This window comes from Drosophila montana, unplaced genomic scaffold (genome assembly GCF_035044405.1).
Source record: "Drosophila montana isolate Dmon_TW-CO22-7 unplaced genomic scaffold, ASM3504440v1 contig_2178_1, whole genome shotgun sequence".
Classification (NCBI taxonomy): domain Eukaryota; kingdom Metazoa; phylum Arthropoda; class Insecta; order Diptera; family Drosophilidae; genus Drosophila; species Drosophila montana.
The window spans coordinates 935,118-953,018 of NW_026997075.1; the positions used below are offsets into that span (position 1 = coordinate 935,118).

At 44.2% G+C, this 17,901-nt stretch overlaps 3 protein-coding genes across 4 annotated transcripts in view; 1 reads left to right on the plus strand and 2 right to left on the minus strand.

The window, feature by feature from the left end:
• The window catches only part of NetB (Netrin-B), a 65,661-nt gene extending 64,239 nt beyond the window's left edge, over nt 1-1,422 (plus strand). Inside the window, exon 7 of the mRNA XM_064680809.1 lies at nt 1-1,422. Within this exon, the coding sequence (XP_064536879.1) occupies nt 1-142 (142 nt within the window). The 3' untranslated portion in view covers nt 143-1,422.
• The window catches only part of LOC135427347 (uncharacterized), a 263,759-nt gene that overhangs the window by 198,044 nt on the left and 47,814 nt on the right, over nt 1-17,901 (minus strand). The gene's annotated exons all lie outside the window — the stretch shown is intronic.
• Nucleotides 10,316-11,755, minus strand: LOC135427481 (gamma-butyrobetaine dioxygenase). Its single transcript, XM_064680999.1, has 2 exons — nt 10,742-11,755; nt 10,316-10,684 (listed from the first exon to the last, which is right to left on the minus strand). Exons 1-2 carry the CDS (start codon nt 11,671-11,673, stop codon nt 10,348-10,350), a joined length of 1,269 nt encoding a protein of 422 aa, XP_064537069.1. The 5' UTR covers nt 11,674-11,755; the 3' UTR covers nt 10,316-10,347.

Here is a 17,901-nt window from a genome sequence, read left to right on the forward strand (position 1 = left end):
ATCGTATCTTATACTCGGACGCGACTCGGAGGCAGCGCCGGGCTATCTGGCCATTGGACCCAGTTCAGTTGTATTGGAATGGAAGGATGAGTGGTCGTTGCGCATGAAACGCTTCCAGCGGCGCGCCCGCAAATGCAGTTGAATCGAACCGGAAACGGAATATGTCAGAGCGGATTTCAATTTCATACACTTGGCTAGGTATCGGTTTTTGTATAAATTGTACAGTTTACTCAAGTTTCTGACCTTTTTCGGCATCATGCTTTAATTAATCCCCCCACACAAACACACACACCCACATATACTAATACCTATATACACAACCCTAAGCGGAGTCTCCCCATAAAATAATATACTTAACTATCTAAAAACAAAACGAAAAATCATCCGAAATTCTCTAGTTAAGCTACTCAGCGGCATTCTAGTCTACAATACTCGAACACTGCACAACACGGGGCAAACCCAACAACAACAACAAGCCAAATGCTAATTACAATTTAAAGTGTGAGCCTGCGAGTGTGTGTGTGTGTCCGTAACAGTTTTGAGGGTCATAAAAAAACAGTTATAAATTTGAAACAAGTGCGAAAAGAGTTGCATGTTGCATGTTGAATGTTGCGTGGAGCGTGTGTCGCGCAGTGGGGCGCAGCTTTGCATAGAATGGAATAATGGTGCAGGGTAGACAAACAGGCGTAGTCAACAACAACAACAACAACAACAAGAACAGGCCAACAAACAGCAGGCTTTCGCATGGAACAGCATGCAACAGGGGTATTCAAGATATATTTAACCTTAAATGTTAACTTGTCTGTCACATGAGTTAGGTCAAGAGTTAATGCATTGCAGTCACGCCTGCTGCCGCCCTCTTCGGCTGCTATTTGTTTTACTCATATGCTGACTACCCCTAATGCCCAGGCAATAATTTTTTTACTTTTTTGTACTCTGTTCTGCATATCGCATTCATCACAGATTTTAGTTTTTGTCTCGATTTGTATTTTCAATATATAACATTTGCCGTTTGTGCTTTCACGTATTTATTTTTATAGCTTACACTTTTTTCGCCTTTACGGTTTGCCTTCAACGGCAGTTTTATTATTATTATTGTTATTTTTGTTTCGATCTGTATTTATAAAATGTATGCAAACAGTTTTGCTGTTAATTATGCAGATGTTTATTTGCCATTTGTTGGTTGATTTTCACGCGCTTTTGCATAACAATTTGTTTGAGGCAGCGTACAAATAATAATAATAATAAACAGACGAACAGCAGCAGCGACTGCAGCGGCAGCAGCAGCAGCAGTAAAATTAATTTAAAATACATTTATTTGAATTTAATTTTCAATCTGAATTATGCATGCAAATCAGTAAACGTGGTATAACAAAAAAAACACGCCACAGCCAAATTGAGTGTTTTTTCAGGGGCAGCAGCAGCGGAAGGGGCGGGCGGGGGCAGGGGCGTGACGAAGGGCGTTGAGAAAGACTAGCTGCAGTTTGCAGTGCTGCGTAACTTGTTTTTTAGACAATCTCCAAATCTCTTAGCAAGTGTACAGTAGAAACGCGAAATGCGATCTATGTAGCTGTTTGCTCTTTGGCGCACAACAGGCAGTGCTCACTGTAGTATGTGATAGACCCGACATGCCGCGCGCGCCTCACAGACAAACAAACAAGGGACAACACAACACAACACGAAACACGTTACACAAATTAAACAAGAAAATAAAAAATATATATATATAAAAGCTTTGTAGGCTGAACACTGATATGTTACCCCTGCCGCTGCCGCTGCCCCCTGCTCCTATGCCACTGCCCTTTGCTTGCATTTACACAGTTACATTTTAAACACACACACACACACACATTGTTTTCTGTTGTTGATTTTAACTCTTTTATTTGACTGGGGCCGCGGATTAAACATGTTACAGCTCAAAATGTAACATGATATATGACAGCAAGTGTCGAACTTGATAAATGCTTTAATGAATTTATTTTCGTGTTCTGCACAAGACTCGCCATTCAGAGTTGTTAACCCCCTCCCCTCCACACCTCCGTTGCCCCCTCGCTCCACTGCCTATGCGCTGGTTTCGCCCCCGCGCATTTGTCTGCGTGCTTTTGTCATTTTGCCCCAATGTCCATTGCCACAGTCGGCGACCGTGACCATGATATATTATATATCCAACTGGAGCAGCGACCGACTGGACATATGCTGATCAACTGGACGGACAGACGGACGGACGGACAACTGAACAGTTAACATGCTGCTGCTCTTAAGCTGAGATTTGTGTGTTGCGCCTGGGCCGCATAATTAGCCGATGACATGGCTCCGAAAACAATGCGTTGCGCACACACACACACACAGTTACACACACACACACACACACACACAGTCAGACTATGAAGTGTCCTGCAGCAAGTTAAATGCAAAACAAGAGCAACAAAATAAATAAATAATAAATAAAAAATGAAAGAGAAATTCAATTGCGGCCTGGACGCTGCCTTCATGCATATTTAAATGAGATTTTTGCGTTAACTGAATTTTGTCAACATGACGAGGGGGCGTGGCCGGCAGCCAGGCAGCCAGGCAGCCAACGTAGGCGTGCTGCAGCCAGGCGAAACCATATTAATTTATACACACACACACACCAACACACACATGCATACAATAGTACATATATGTGCGTGTGTTTAAAACATTTATATATATTTAAATAAATTGGATTTTTCTGTGTGATTATTTTTCATTTTTTGTTTTTTTTTTTTACTTTTTTGACTGGGCTGTAGCGGCGTGTGGGCGTGGCATATGTATTTTAAATAACTTGCTGGCGCCATTAGCATATAAATTGATGTGCGCCAGTTGAGCGCGAAAAAGTCAGGCCCAGTCAGTCACACTCACACACGCACACACACTCGCAAGCATTTGGAAAACACAGACACACACACACACGCACACACACATATCTAAGATTTCTGTGCCCTAAAAGCTGACAAATTGACTTCCGTTTCCGCGTCAAAATCAACAAAAATCCACAAAAGAGCGAAGAAAAACAGAAAAACAAAAACAAAATAAATACTCTTTTAAAAAAGTACTTAAAAAAAACTGAGACACAAACATAACCAAATTAGTCATTAGTTGATATGTCAAGCCGTTTATTTATTTTCATTTACACGCATATAAATAAATAAATATATTTTTTTTTCTTAATCTTAACTATACACTTAAATTATAAATTGAAATTATGAATTGCAAAGCCAGCAAAAAAACCGAAAAAAAAAAAACAAAGAAAAAAACAAAAAAAAACGTTTTTGTTGGCGTAAACTGTATTTGATTTATTATATATATAATTAAATACATATATATATATATATATATAAACATAAATAAATAAAAATATGCATATATATAAATGCTTGATGTATTTGTATATTCTGAGCAAAGCGCACACAAAGCAACGTGCAACAAACATGAGCGTGCCAGAAGAGGCGGCAAATTGTTGCACGCTTTTTTTTGTCTGGCGATTTGCACAAATTGTGCTTAAAACTATTTCCATGTAGTTGAGTGCAAGAACAAACAACAATACTAACGTTACATATCCTACACACACACACACACGCGCACACGCACACATACACATATGTATACACCCTTGCCAAGTTAAATAGATTTAATCATTTTTTTTTCGTATTTTTTTTTAAGATATAACATTTTATCTCTAAAAGAATTAACGTTTATTATCTTTGTGTGTGTCGCAAGTTCATAAAAATATATATATTAAAAATAAATAAAAAAGCAAAAGCAATTTTATATATTAACGTAAACACTATTTAAATGCATATATATGAGTACATATATATCTATATATATATATATATATATATATATATATATATATAAATAAATATATATATATATATATATATATATTTATATATATACATACTTTATATAACCAAGAACAAACAAAACAGCGGCAATTTTTTTTTCTTAGATTTTTGTAAATACTCAAAAAAGAAAAAAGCAAAAGCAAAAGCCATATAAAATTAACCATAAATTAAACAGCGAACAGTAATCAACAATATTTATTGCTAATTATTATGTTGTAACAAGATACATATGACAAAAAAAAAAAAAAAAATAAAACAAATAACAAAAAATTTGACTAAAAAAGCAATTGAATGAAGAAAAAAACGATCAAAAGGCAGCAAAAAAAACAAACATTGTCTGATATTAAAGTATTGTAGTTGGTATTTACTTATACACTCACACACACACGCACATATATATATATATATATGCCCCTACAAATATGTATAATTATATGTTTAAAACTAAAACACGCACACACACACAGACAAACACACGTGTATTAACTTATGCAACTTTTGTGGCAAACGAAGCAAAAGCTAAGTAAATAAAAATATATATTAAAGACAAGCCTAACAGGAGCAACAAGCTGCACACGTATATGCATATACATACCTATATATCCTCTAGGTATATACATATATATATATATATATATATATATGTGTGTATATGTGTGTGCGCATCTACATATACACACGCATATATCATTTATGTTGTACTTGAATAAAATAAATGGAAAAGCAAACACGAAGCCAACCGATAAACAAAACAAGCAAAGCAAACAAGACACAAAGTTTAATCGAATTAAGTGGACTAATTGCTAATATATATTACGAAATTCAATGGGTCACAAATGTGATTTTATTTCATTTTTTTTCGTATGGGTGGTGGGGGGGGGGGGGGGGGGGGGGGTGTTGATTCCACAAACTGTCGCAGGTGAAGTATGCGTTCTTTTCCAGCCGAGTACCGAAAATTGTGGCATATAAAATACCCGAGCAGACAGCTGGCAGAGTTGCCAGACTATAGTATGCCGTTCAGGACTGCAAGCCCATTTGTTGCACGATTTGAACCAGCGCTCTGCCTTTGGCATCGGTTCGTAAGGCTTGCAGCTCGTTTATGCGGGCTAAGTTGTTTGTCTGCCCGAAATTGGCTGGAAAAATGGTAAGATAAATGGGACTCAAGTTATTTACGCTTTTCAGCCTGAGTCTTGCTCAAAAGTTTTCCATTTTCAACTAAGATATTTTTTGAAAATAATAAGATGCAGTTCAGGATTCAGTTCGATTGTTTTCTGGGCAACTGGTTGGACCTGCATCAAAGGAAGCTACAAAACTGAGAGACTAATGGAAACTATGGAATGTAACAGTTGACGAATCTTACTTAATCAGCTTGAAGTCAGTTAAAACCCTGTCGTATCAACTAGCTGGTTTCTTCCAAAGTGTCCACCAGGATATGTAATTAAACTTTTACATAAAATAATCTTATACTGTGCAGCGAATAGTTAAAAGCATTTGGCAAGCGCGAACCTATCATACTCATTGTAAATAATAAGTCAGAATTATCCAAGCTGAGCAGTATTTGATCTAATAATATTTTATAAATAACCTAAATTTGCCATGAAATGAAAATATGGACATACACGCCTGGGCAAAGCGTATAACCTACCTAGCTAAGCTGTCCAAAAGAACTTGACCCTTAAATGGTTGAGAATTTTTAATTTCTTAATACGAAGCTTAAGCTTATGGCGCCCTGCGGTGCGTCAGCTTGTTGCGTCACCCTTGTTGCAGCTACACCCCTTGGGTAGCAACAAAAAATGAAGCATACTTTTGAGCAGCGCTCAGTGAATTTTCAATCACGCAGCAGATAAAATGCAAAGCAAATTATTTTAAAGCGCAATTTAAGTAACATGCTCGCCCCTAGGGCTGCTTAGTATTTGATATTGCCGCTGGCGCTGGCGCTGCTCCTTGGTGCTTGTTCCATGGTCCTGCTCCTGGTCCTGCTCCTGGTCCTGGCCCTTTTACAACTTTGTGTCCACGAGCCGGCAACTGAAACTAATACGCATATTTATCAAATTTCAGCGCCTCAAGGGTTGCAAAAAGCGCTGCTGCTGTTTCCGTTGCACTCAGTTGCCCCAGCTCCGATCCATGCCACACGCCCAAATGTACATTCATTGTAGTTGCCCGAAAAATGCCTTGCAGCGCTCGAAAGTTCCAGCAAGATCCGGGGGGTTAGCGGAAGACGCAGCCGGCCCAACCGCAATGCAAAACGGCGAACAAAGTTTTGGCCCACAGCAAAACTTAACAAATAACAAAAAAGCGGCGCTTGGCTGGGCAACCACTCGGCTGGATGGTGGCTGCTCAATAGGCTGGCTCTCTGCCTGGCTGGCTGGCTGACTCTCTAGCTGGCAATGCTGCACAAACAAGGACAAAGCTGTGCTGCCACTGTCAGCAAACAGCACAACAAAAACACGTCGTTGATGCCACGCAGTGGCAGCTCCATTTGCACGCTTCATAAGCGCGACGAATGAATTTTAATTTGATTAAAGTGAAAAATTGAAAAATTGAAATATGCTGAAAAAACTTGCCGTTTGCCGCAGCGCAACCCCAAACACCAGCTACACACCCCGCCCACAGCCCACAGCCCACAGCCCGCAGCCCGCAGCCCCCTCCCCAAACAGAGTACCATAAGCTTTTAGTGTATTAAGCGCTGCGCCAAAGAGTGGCGAATTTGAATTCGCTACGCGCCACCAAACGTGGCATGTCAAAAGATGGGAGTGCTGCGGGCACGGGAGCGTGCGAGATATGCACAGGATTAGCTGGCCAATCAGGCGCAGAGCAGGCGCAACCTGGATTTGTGGCAGCTCTGAAGCATGCTGCACATGGTCGCAGCTTTAGCACGGTTGCGCCTTGTCCGCTCGACCCACACGATTTTGATTTTGGGTGGCCCACGGCTCGGTTGCCATGGCTAGAAATGCCAATGGAAATGCCCAGCACAATTGGGCGTATCCGTTGCCAGGGCCAAGCTTAGGCCGGCATTAAAACCTTTTTGCTTCAATAATGTTGTATATTTTGCTTTTTTTTTTTGTTATGCTTAGATGGCGACCGCAGCCGCCTGCCACAACTGGCGCATGGCAGACCCTGCTGCCGCCCCTGGCTGACTGCTGCGGCTGCCGATGCCGATGCTCTACTCAAAGGCTTTTTTTTTTTTTCTTCATTTGCCATAGCTGCGTTTTTCTGCCCCAGGAGATGCTTTGCCCGGCTAAGAAGCATCCTCGTCATCGCCAGCGTCTGTTACAGTGCGGCAATTACGCCGCTTGGATTTCAAGTGCTGCCTGCCACAAGTTGTTGTTGCTGTTGCTGTTGCTGTTGCCATTGGTGTTGTCGTTGCAGCAAATGCTACAATACGAGTGCTGGAAGCCATTCGAGAAAGGGCCAGAGACCAGACCCAAGCCCAAGCCCAAGCCCAAGCTCGAGTCATAGTTGTTGCTAGCGGCAGTCGAGTATAACAGAATTTTGCGCTGAACCCTAAACGGGAGTGTACAGCTTTTATACACACAACAAACACACACACACACGCACACACACTCAAGGTTCGCATTGTGAAGTGCAAAAAAGGCGCATTTTTACAAGATTTTTATTATATATAAATGCGAAAAGTATTAAAAAAGTAAACTTTTTTATAGACTTTTCATTTGCTCTCTTTCTTTTTCTTTCTCTCTCTCTCTCTCACTCTGAAGCTATATAATTCGTACGCCTTTCGTCTGGGCGTTATGATGCGTGTTAAGGGAATACGAATATACACACACACACACACATACATACACACACTCTGATGGAGCAGGCGCCAGGATCAGCTCCCATTGGACCCACGGCGCAAGCAATGCGGAAATGCTCCTCGCAACGCATGAAAGCCAAAAGAAAAGTTCCGATGCTGTACAGCAAGACGGGATGATTAGCTGTGCCCTGGTATTTTCACAAATTGCAAATTGAGCTAGCTGCAGCTATTTTTCATAATTTCAGCATTTACTCTGTCCCAAAAGTATGCAACAAGCTGTTCAATGCTTGATTAGATACCGTTTGGCGGGGTCGTGCGTAGAATAAGTTCTGTGGCATACTTTTCGAGCAACGGTTCTACAATAGCAAATGTATCTGTAAAATACAAATGTATCTATGCAGTGTTTAAATGTATCTAATGAAACCAACCACGCTTAAAGACATGCCAAATATGTTATTAATCATATATAAACAAAATTGGGCATTAGATAAAGATAAAATTAAATCGATCTAAGCTCTATCCTCAAGTTACTTTGCAATTTGTGAAAACTATAATATATATACAAATTATCAAAGCAACCAGTCGCAAGCGTAAAGAACAATATGAAATGAAAAACATATTTAATGCATATGTTTAATATCTTTTGGATAAATACTAAAGAACCTACGATCTCGCGGATATCCTTGGATAAATAATGTGTATGAGAAAGATATTATTGAAGAATCCATAAAAATTTTGAAAATAGTATAATTTAGTTTCAGGTTAAGCCACATGCCAGAGTATATGACGCATAAATGTCAGATATATGATTGGTTTAAATGGGTTACAAATCTATATGTGAGTGCAACGTGTATCCTTAAGTTAAAAAGTTCTCATTCCAATACCTATACCTCAATTTGTAGCTTAGCACAAATGCATCTCAAATATGGTGCCTGTTATGTTATATTATTATGTTATTATGTTATGTTATACGCGTATCTCAGATACGACCGTCTTTAGTCAGATACAAATGTATCTGTGAGTGCTATAAGTATCTAGGAACTGTGAGAATATAAAAACATACATATATCCATAAGGTACACATGTCTTACTTGCTATTATTCTCATTGAACCAAAAGAAAGAGATATAAATATATCTGTGAGTGCCCCACGTATCTATGTATTGTGAGATATATTAAAATCAAATAAAGCTTAAACATATACATTTTGTACTTGTTATTATGCCAACACATATTATTTATATTACTCGATTTGCAGCCTACACAAATGTACCCCAGATAAAATTGTCTTCCATGAGATACAAATGTATCTGTGAGCTCCAAAAGTATCTATGATACATGAGGTATGGAAAACACGTATATATATATATATCAATAAGATACAATTGTCTGACTTCGTATTATTCATATAGAGCCAAATGAATCTCAGACTGTACTCCATGCGATACAAATGTATCCATGAAATGTGGGTTATAAAAAAAAAAGTATATATCCATAAGACACAAATGTCTTACTTGATATTATTGCTATATATATGCAGGCATATTTCTCAATTGGCAAATTAGAGTGCGCAGGCTAGTCGACCTAGCCGATTCAACCGCAACCTGGAAGCGCCGCAGCCCACTCCCCTGGGCCATTGCTGTGCTACTTCACTTTTGCTCTCACTCCTTTTTGCTTTGCTGTTGTTAAAATGTTGTACAAAAAAATGTTTTCAGACCTCAGAGCTGTTGTTGTTGTTGCTGTTGTTGCTGCTGTCGTTGGATGTTGCTGCTCCTTGAACAGTTACAGTAGATTTTTCCGACTCGTATTTTCCTTAACGATTTGGAGAACGGCCCCCAGCTACGTTTCTTTTAAATTTTATTTTATTACTATAACAAGACATAAGTAGGCATAATGGAGCTCTATAAAATATTCAAAAGAAATTGGCATAGAAAGTTTCAGAACGCGCGAGAGAGAGAGCAAGGTCGAGGGGGAGAGGGGGAACTGGAGGAAAAGCTGCCACCCGCTGGCATTCATGTGAGGCCTGAAGCGCTTGGGTCTAGGCATTGGGCATGCCTTGGAATGCCGAGTGTTAAGCGATTAACGGCATTTTCATTGGGCGCCTGCTAAAGGTTAATGCACTTCAAATCTGAATAGCGTCTACTATGAGCAGGCAGGTGAGCCAGCAAGCAGGTGAGCATGGAGCGCGGCTGGGCGCCTCTTGAGTGCTGTGGCAGGTACACATCCTTGAGTGCCGTCACAAGTTGACAACATTTGACACTTTAGAAGCGAGGCGAAATTTGCATATTTACCGAATGCGGTGCGGATGTGGCTGTCGCGGCGGCCAATTTGCAGAAACTGCGCCTATCCCCACCCCACTCCGCCCCAAGCCGCCCCAGCCCGCCCACTGTCAATCATCTTCACAAGCGATTTGTCAGCATCCTGACGCTAATAATCCGCAACAACGCGCCCAGGATCATCATGATTTTTTACAACTTTTCATTTTCGCGCTTGAGCTGCTTTAACTGCCGACTGCCGACAGACGACAGTCGACGGCGGATTTAACTTGGATTTTTTGTGGCCCGAGTCAGCCACGGATTTGGCCATATAACATAATGGGCGTGGCAGGCATATGTGCCACGGCTGAGCCCATAGCCGGGCAACTATTCAAATGAGCTCAACGCAAATGGCTTGGAAAATATGTCGCTGACTTTTTTTTTTTTTAACTTTTTTATTGGCACATTTAAGCAGCTGCCGTGCCGGAGGCTTTGTTCAGGCGCTGCTTGAGCACGCGCAGCCGCGAATATATGATATCCCAGTCCAGATAGGCGCCCACAATGTAACGCGAATTGTCCGCGGTGTCATCATAGCCGGTGCGGCCATGGAGCAGCCGCAGATTGTTAAAGGTCAACACATCGCCGGGCTGCGTCTTGAAGGAGTGCGCATCGGCGCGTGCCATCTGCACAAATCGCGCATAGGACTCGTACCAGGGCAGCACCTGGGCCAGCGGCACATTGAAGTGGCTGTCCCGCTGCGGCACGCTGTGGTTAATGCGCGTGTAGTCGCCGGCGGCGTCCAGGCTGTTTGGAGCAGAGTTTCGCGTTAGAGTTTGCTGCACGTGGCCGGAGGCTACCTACCAGATGACGGGCGCACGCCAAATGTTGTGGAACTCGCGTCCGTCCTCGCTGCCAATGTCGTTCCAGTCGACGGGCGTGCGACTGAGCCGCTCGAAGTGCTCCGGCTGCTCCTGCCGCAGACGGTCCGCTATGTGATAGGCATCCACGAGCAGATTGCTGCCGCCGCGCGACTGCGTCTGCACCACGCAGTGAAGCAGGTTCACGCTGGGCTTGTACTCGTAGTAGGGCAGATCCGTGTGCAGTGGCAGCGGCAGCGAGAGGTATGCGTAATTCTTGGCGCCCGGCTTGGCCTGCACTATGAACTCCTCGCCGTATGTGGTGCGTCGTATGAAGCCCACACGCTCCGCCAGTCGACGCACCACGCCCTCGTCCAGCGGCGCGCCGTTGAGCAGCACCACGCCGTAGACGGCGAGCGCCTGCAGCCAGTGCTGCAGTGCCTCATCCTCGGCCATCACCTGGTCGTAGCTGAAGCGCTGCGCTATCTGCTCAAACTGGGCACCCGCCCAGTGGCTTGTCCGTGGCCGATAGAAGTCGTTCAGGTAGGCGCTTTGGCTCTGCCCATCAAAGCTGTGGCGTCGCAGCCAGTCCAGCTCGTAGCTGCTCTCGTGCGCATCGCTCCAGCGCACATACAGCTGCTCCTTGGCAGCGTCCACGTGCAGCGCCAGCGGATGCACGCCCGGATCGAAGTGGTTCCAGTCCAATTGCCGCGACTGCGAGCTGCTGTGGTAGCACGCCGGGCAGCGGCAATTGTCGCGCAGCCAGACCCCGGGAAAGGTCAGCGCCGCGGCCCCAGCCCCAGTCCCAGCCTCAGCTCCGGACTGCGCCGGCTGCACCTCAATGTTAACCTTGTCCACGATGCGTGCGCTCAGCGGGCGGCACATCGGGGGCGTCAGCTGCGAAATGGCGCGCCTTATGCTCTGCGCCAGCATCATAGTGAATGCTCAACGAATGCCCAACGAATACCAAATGAATGTGCGAGCTGGTTCAATCGAACGATCCGCCGCGAGCGAGCGTTCAAATGTATCTGACGGATGCGTTACAAATATGAAAGTGAAATCGACAAAAAATGCGGTCTTATGTCTTATCAACGCGCGGGTTTCGGCTGAGCTTGGACTTTGCCTGCCAGCTCATGGTAAACACTGCTTCTGACATTCGAATACAGTTCAGAACTAGTTCATTTGTTGACTCAAATCGATGTGAGCATAAATCCATCTAATACTTAAACTGAACAGCTCAGCTGCTTTTTTACAGCACACCAAATCGGAACTAGTTCAATAGTTATATATTTTAACGAGCTTAGATGAACTAGTTCATATACACGCAGCGGACGCACAACAATCTTTGCTGCAAATAACAAAAATAATTGTTCTAAGCTGAACTAGTTCCAAATTAGAACAGATATAAATAGTGTATTTTTAAATTATTTTTCCTGAATTTCCGCTCATGAACTAGTTTTCAAGTCCAGTGCTGTGCAACTTAAAGTAAATTTTTTTTTAATTCTAGTTATTTAAGTCTCTGCTACTAAATATGAACTAGTTTAAAAGCACTCTTTAACAAACTCAAAGAAATTTGCAGTTGCCTGAGAGCAGATTATTGTTTTATATTCACATTTTTGGGGTTCTAGTTAAAAGGGCTGACTTTCGAATCGGAACTAGTTCGATCGAATTCACATTTTATGTTCTTAACCCCAAGCTGTTTGCTGCTGATGAACGAGTTGATACGTATGTAGGCAGATGCTACTGAAATTCACGTCATCAGCTCTATAAAGTTCTTTAGGCTATTTTCGAGCTGCTTGCCTGATAAGGCATTGCCTGAACTGGGCCGGGGGAGGCGTGGCAAGCGGTGTGCGGCTCGCTTATCGCTTGGTGCGTTGTCATTTTGTGATCGCAATTGCAGAGCGAGGCAGCAGCTGAAAACGTACAACGGGCAGCGGGCAGCGGGTAGCGATCAATCAATCAATCAATCAATTGAATCATCTTTGCCTCTGCTGCTCGATTACCAATGCATTCCAGCGAGCAGAGGCAGCAGCCTCTGTGGAACCAGTGCGGCTCCGGGCACAGCCAGTGGCGGCCTTTTAAGGGCCTCGTCGTCGAGCGATTCTCGTGAAAGCAATAAAAATTGCAGCGCCCGCAGCCAGTTTGAGAATTGATGTAAGTTGACCTGTTGCACATTTGAATGGAATGGCAGCAGCAGTTGGAGGAGGTGGCGGTGCCGATGGTGCTTCTGCTGGCTGGCTGGCTGTCCGGTTGGCTGGTAAAGGTGGCCACTCGCTGATGCCCAAACAGTGGCCTGCTCCACTCCATTTACAGCGCGCACAATAAATTCCTGATGCCGGAGGCTTTTGGCGAATGCGGCAGCAACAGCAACAGCAGCAGCAAATTCCCAAGCCGGTGGCCATAAAAATGCGGCTCACATGTGACAACGATTTGTACTTTAGCTCCTTTTATGGCAACTGCCTGCTGCTGCCCCATCCTAGCCGCGGCTGTTGTTCTTGTTGCATTTTCAAAAGCGGCTTCTCTCTGTTACAAATCGCAAAATCGCATCAGATTATGCTTGCAACGGCACAGCGAACGCGACTCCGCAGCGACCACCCATTTTGGCACTGGCTCCAGCTCCAGCTCCGGCTCCGGCTCCGGCTCTGGCTCTGGCTCTGGCTCTGGCTATGAGCTTTTGTGGGTCGCTGCTCCTGGCGTATGCTTGCCTTAGCTGCCGCGGCCTGCTGCCACATAAATATTGCAATATTACTGCCAGCTTACGTTTTGCTGGCTTTTCAATCGTCCCCCAAGGCTGACTCCCAGGCAGCAATTAGGTCAATTAACGAAACCCAACCACCCACACAAACTGCCCCCGCACCTGCCCCTGCCACGTCTTCAACCGGAAGCGTTCACTTTTATGACTGCACGCGCCAGCGTTTAACTCTCTCCCCCTCTCACTCTCACTCTCACTCTCACTCTCTCTCTCTCTATCGGGCAGTGCAACATCGCCTTGTAAGCAGAGCTTGGACAAAGTTTTGCTGGCGTTGACGATGATTATCATGTCACATGCCATCACTCAATGCTTTTATGAGCCTAGCCAGGCTATAACAATGGTGCAGGCCACTTAGAGCAGCCCGCTAGCCCCTGCCCCTGCCCCTTGCCCTTTCCCCTTTCCCTTCTGGTGCCACTGGCCACAAGTACATCCCAGCCTGCCAGTGGCTGAAGCGAAATGTTAACAGTTTTCGTTTCATGTAATTAAGTGCTGCTGATCCACTAGTTTTTATCTTGAAGACCCGCCGGAAAGACGAACTGAAGCCAGGCGGGCGGCACGAGCTGTGATAGCTTTTTGGCCAAGCCCAGTGCAGGGGTGTGGCGGCGAGTTGCGGGTGTTGGGTTGAGTTTGGTTTAGAGGTTTTAGTCTGCTGTTTGCAAACTGTCTGGGCGAGACAACGTAGTACGTGCCGCTATCCCCGGCCAAGTAGTGTCCGCTGTCTGTCCGTCCGTGCGTCCTTTGTCCGTCTCCTTTTGCTGATTGCACTTGAGTCGAAACGAAAGCGAACCGAAAAATGTGTTAAGAGTCTAAACACGAACGTGCCGCTCAAAGGCCACTCGTTAGCTGTGGCGCCACCAGCCGGGAGCCGGGAGCCGGGCTAGGAGCGAGCGAGCGAGCGAGCAAGCCAGCGCCAAAGGGAAACTGAGACGGAGAACTAGATATAGATTGAGTGGGATAGTTGAGTCAGCAGCAGCTCGAGTAACGCCCTCGTCTATTGGTAAATATTTTTACTATTTGCGACAGGCGAAAAAAGAGAGGAAGAAGAAGACGCAGTAAACGCAAGCTGGATGCGCGCCCACGCCGAGGCATCCTCTGCTGCCTCCTTGGGCAACTAGCTCCATATATCTTTGCGGGCAGGTGCTGCAGTCTCCAAGATGCCGTCGCCGGCTGACAATGTCTGCAGCCATTTCATTTTGTTGCTTATTTTATTGCCTATCCTGTTTGCTGGCCCAGACAGTTGGCAAACAGACAAACAAACAAACAAACATGGACAGGAACCCACACCCTCACCCACACCCGGCCACGGACACGGACCCCTACCCTCACCCGGACTCGGACCAGTACGGACTGGCGCTGCACTGTCTAGGCCGTGTCCTTGTCGCAGCTACTAGTTTTATTTTCATTTTTCTTTTTTCTTTTTTGCGGCAGTTGTCTTCATTACGATTACGCCAACCAAAATAAATGCAATTCATTGCACACAACGCGCCCAAGTCACAGAAAACATAGCCGGCTTCCAGCTGCGTTCGCACATGCCCGACGCCCACCATATCCACATAATTGCCAAAATATTTCTATTATTTTCAAATTTATCTCCAGTAAATCACACATAAATCATTATTGGGCATTATTTATATGTATTATACTTGCTATGGCAATAAGGTTTTAAAAAAGAAATTCAGATGTACTTTAATGTATATTTATAAATTGGCATAATTGGAGAAATCTATATTTATTATTTTGAGATTTTTTTCTTATTATTTCCAATCAATTGCTCACATATATAAATATCTGTTGAGTATGACTTTCGTATCAAAACCCAACAGACAGACTTTCTTAGCCCCTCATTCTTTTTCAATGATCTTTATATAAATATGCCCAAGTCCTAGTCGAAGGCCATAGTAGTAGCCTGATAGCTATAGATACTATGTTCCATGTCTACATTTAGTAAAGGAACATAAAAGGGATGAACCCTTGAACAACTTGCAGCTCATCAGCTTTGCCCCACTGTGCATGCATCTGCACTCGCATCTGTTGTGCATAGTTTCCGTCTCTGTCTCCGTCTTATTTCTTCAGCTGAGCTCTCACTAATGCCACGTCTAAATACCCCTCCCCTCCGCTCTGACAGCTCATTTTGGGTGACACTTCTCGAGTTGTGTGCGCTTTGTTTACAGTTCGGTTGGGTATTCCACGCAAGAAGCCATGACTAAGCTTGTCTCGTCTTCTGTTACCTGTTTATGTTTGAACAAACTTAAATGTAAAGCAGATCCAATCAACGTGGGGTGCTATACATTTTTGCATGTGGCAAGTACTTAGATTGGACTCAGAGAGAACTGCCTCGGGTGTATAGAGCACATATTTTGGGTAACATGTCCCAAGACAACAACTAATCTAGATTTTATATTGTGTGTGCATACCATGCAGCGGTATGTAAGGGTATTTAATCTTCGGCAAACCTAGACTAAGAAATTACCTATTGTTTAAAGCAGACTTTCAGTTCGTGCGGTTGCTAAATCTTGCCTAATTTAATTCTTTCTTTTTATAGCTAGATTTAATATAATGTAAGTGAAGTTTACTTAATGTAACCTACAGGTGTAAGCGTTTATTAATATATAATTAAATAAATGAATATATGAGTGAAGCATGCAACATAAATTGCCATCAGATGCTGCTCGCTTGAATTTGACAGCGAGAAGATTCTTATTACAATTTTTTAGCTGGCATCTTAAAAGGCATTTCCTTTTATCGCCAAGGAGCTGCAAGCTTAAGCGATTGCTGCCCGTCTTTTGTCTGTGTGCCAGAAGCGGGGTTGGGCGTGCAACTTAATGCAGTTGCCGGTGGCAGACAAGTGGCAGGAATACAAATCAAATTAACTGCTTTGTTGCGTTGCAGTTCACACTGCACGTAATTAATGGGCGTGGCCATCGACTGACCAGCTGAATCATGCACTTTCCACAGTGCCAGAAAGTTGCACGAACGATATGAAATGACCGGCTGTGGCAAGGCGAGCAGGCGCATCTATTGTTGTTGTCTTTGCATGCGTGGCAAGTTCTACTTCGTCTTTTTTTTCTAATTTTTTTCTCTTTTCAGCGGAAACTATTTTAAACTGAAGCTGCATAACTCTTGCCCCCCTCTCGCTGGCAACTGCTTAAAATCAACAAACCGACGACTGCGACTGCGACGCGTTTGCTGCCGCTCTCTGTTGCACGCACTGTTGCCGTCTCTCTCACCTGGGAAGTTGAAACGTGTTGCGGCATATATTAATTTTTATTTTCAGAAAATTAACGGCGCAGTTGCTGCTGCTGCACAAGTTACTGTTGCTCTTCTTGTTGCTGCTGTTGTTGTTGTTGCTTTTGTTTGTTTAGCAACTGAATGATGGATCACACCCACACGCACACACACGCACACACACATACACGCACACTGAGCGAGTTTTTGAGTTTTGAAAATGACTTTCCAGGGATTTCGATGGCGTTTTTCTCACTACTGTGCACACACACATAAACATACGCGCACACACAATATTTGTTTGTATTTCAGACGCCCGACCCCCTCACCCTATCCCCGCCGTGCTGAAACCCCTTTTGGAGCACGGCTATTGTGTTAAGCATGCCCGCTCATTATTTTCACACGTTGCTTGGCACGCTCTCGGCTACCGGCCCGCCTGCTCCTGCTCCACCTGGCTCGACCCACCCCTCCACTCCCCTCCACAGTTGGGCAGCGCTTGTTTATGTTTTAAGGTAATTTTCTGGGCCGCCGACGCTTAACTCAATGCGGCAACTGTTGCGCCTACGGCTGCGGCAAGTCGTGCCCTCGCTGCGCCTCCCCCCGAAAAGGTCAATGATACTTAAAGTTTGAACAACTATGTGGCCCGGACGGCTACACTGTAAAAAAATAAGAAGAAGCAAGCTGAGAACTCCCGAAGTGTTCAAGTGCCTTGTGGAAATCGAGAAGCAAGGAGCAAAAAGTTATAGCTCAAGTGTCTGTAGTCTGCAGGAGTCGTAAGGAGCGGGAGGGTGGTGGCGGGGGGAGGAGCACACTTTGTAAATGTGCTGGTCAAGCTGCATGAAATTGAAATGGCCCAGCCATAAACTTGGCCATTTGTATTTGCCGGTTATGAGCAGAAACAAAAAAAGAAATGGAAGAGGAGGGAGGGAAAAGAACCCAACGCCACGACAATTGCCGCAAAATATGAAATACGTAATGTGAAATGTGGCACGTGAAGCAGATGAAACCAGATGCTGGTCAACCCGTTGGCCCCCAGAACCAGAAACCAGGACTCGCAAGAGTCCAAGGTTCCCAGGCAGCACCACCCAAGTGGTCATTTGGACGAGTGCCACTTGAGGCAAGTTATGTTGAAGGCCAAGACAAAAAAGGTTGCACAGGCAGCAACTAGTTGGGCAACCATAATGCAG

Coding starts and splice junctions, on each gene's coding strand:
- LOC135427481 (XM_064680999.1), bottom strand. CDS start 11,673: ATGATGCTGGCGCAGAGCATAAGGCGCGCCATTTCGCAGCTGACGCCC. Junction 10,685..10,741: donor TGGCGTGCGCCCGTCATCTG/GTAGGTAGCCTC, acceptor TGCTCCAAACAG/CCTGGACGCCGCCGGCGACT.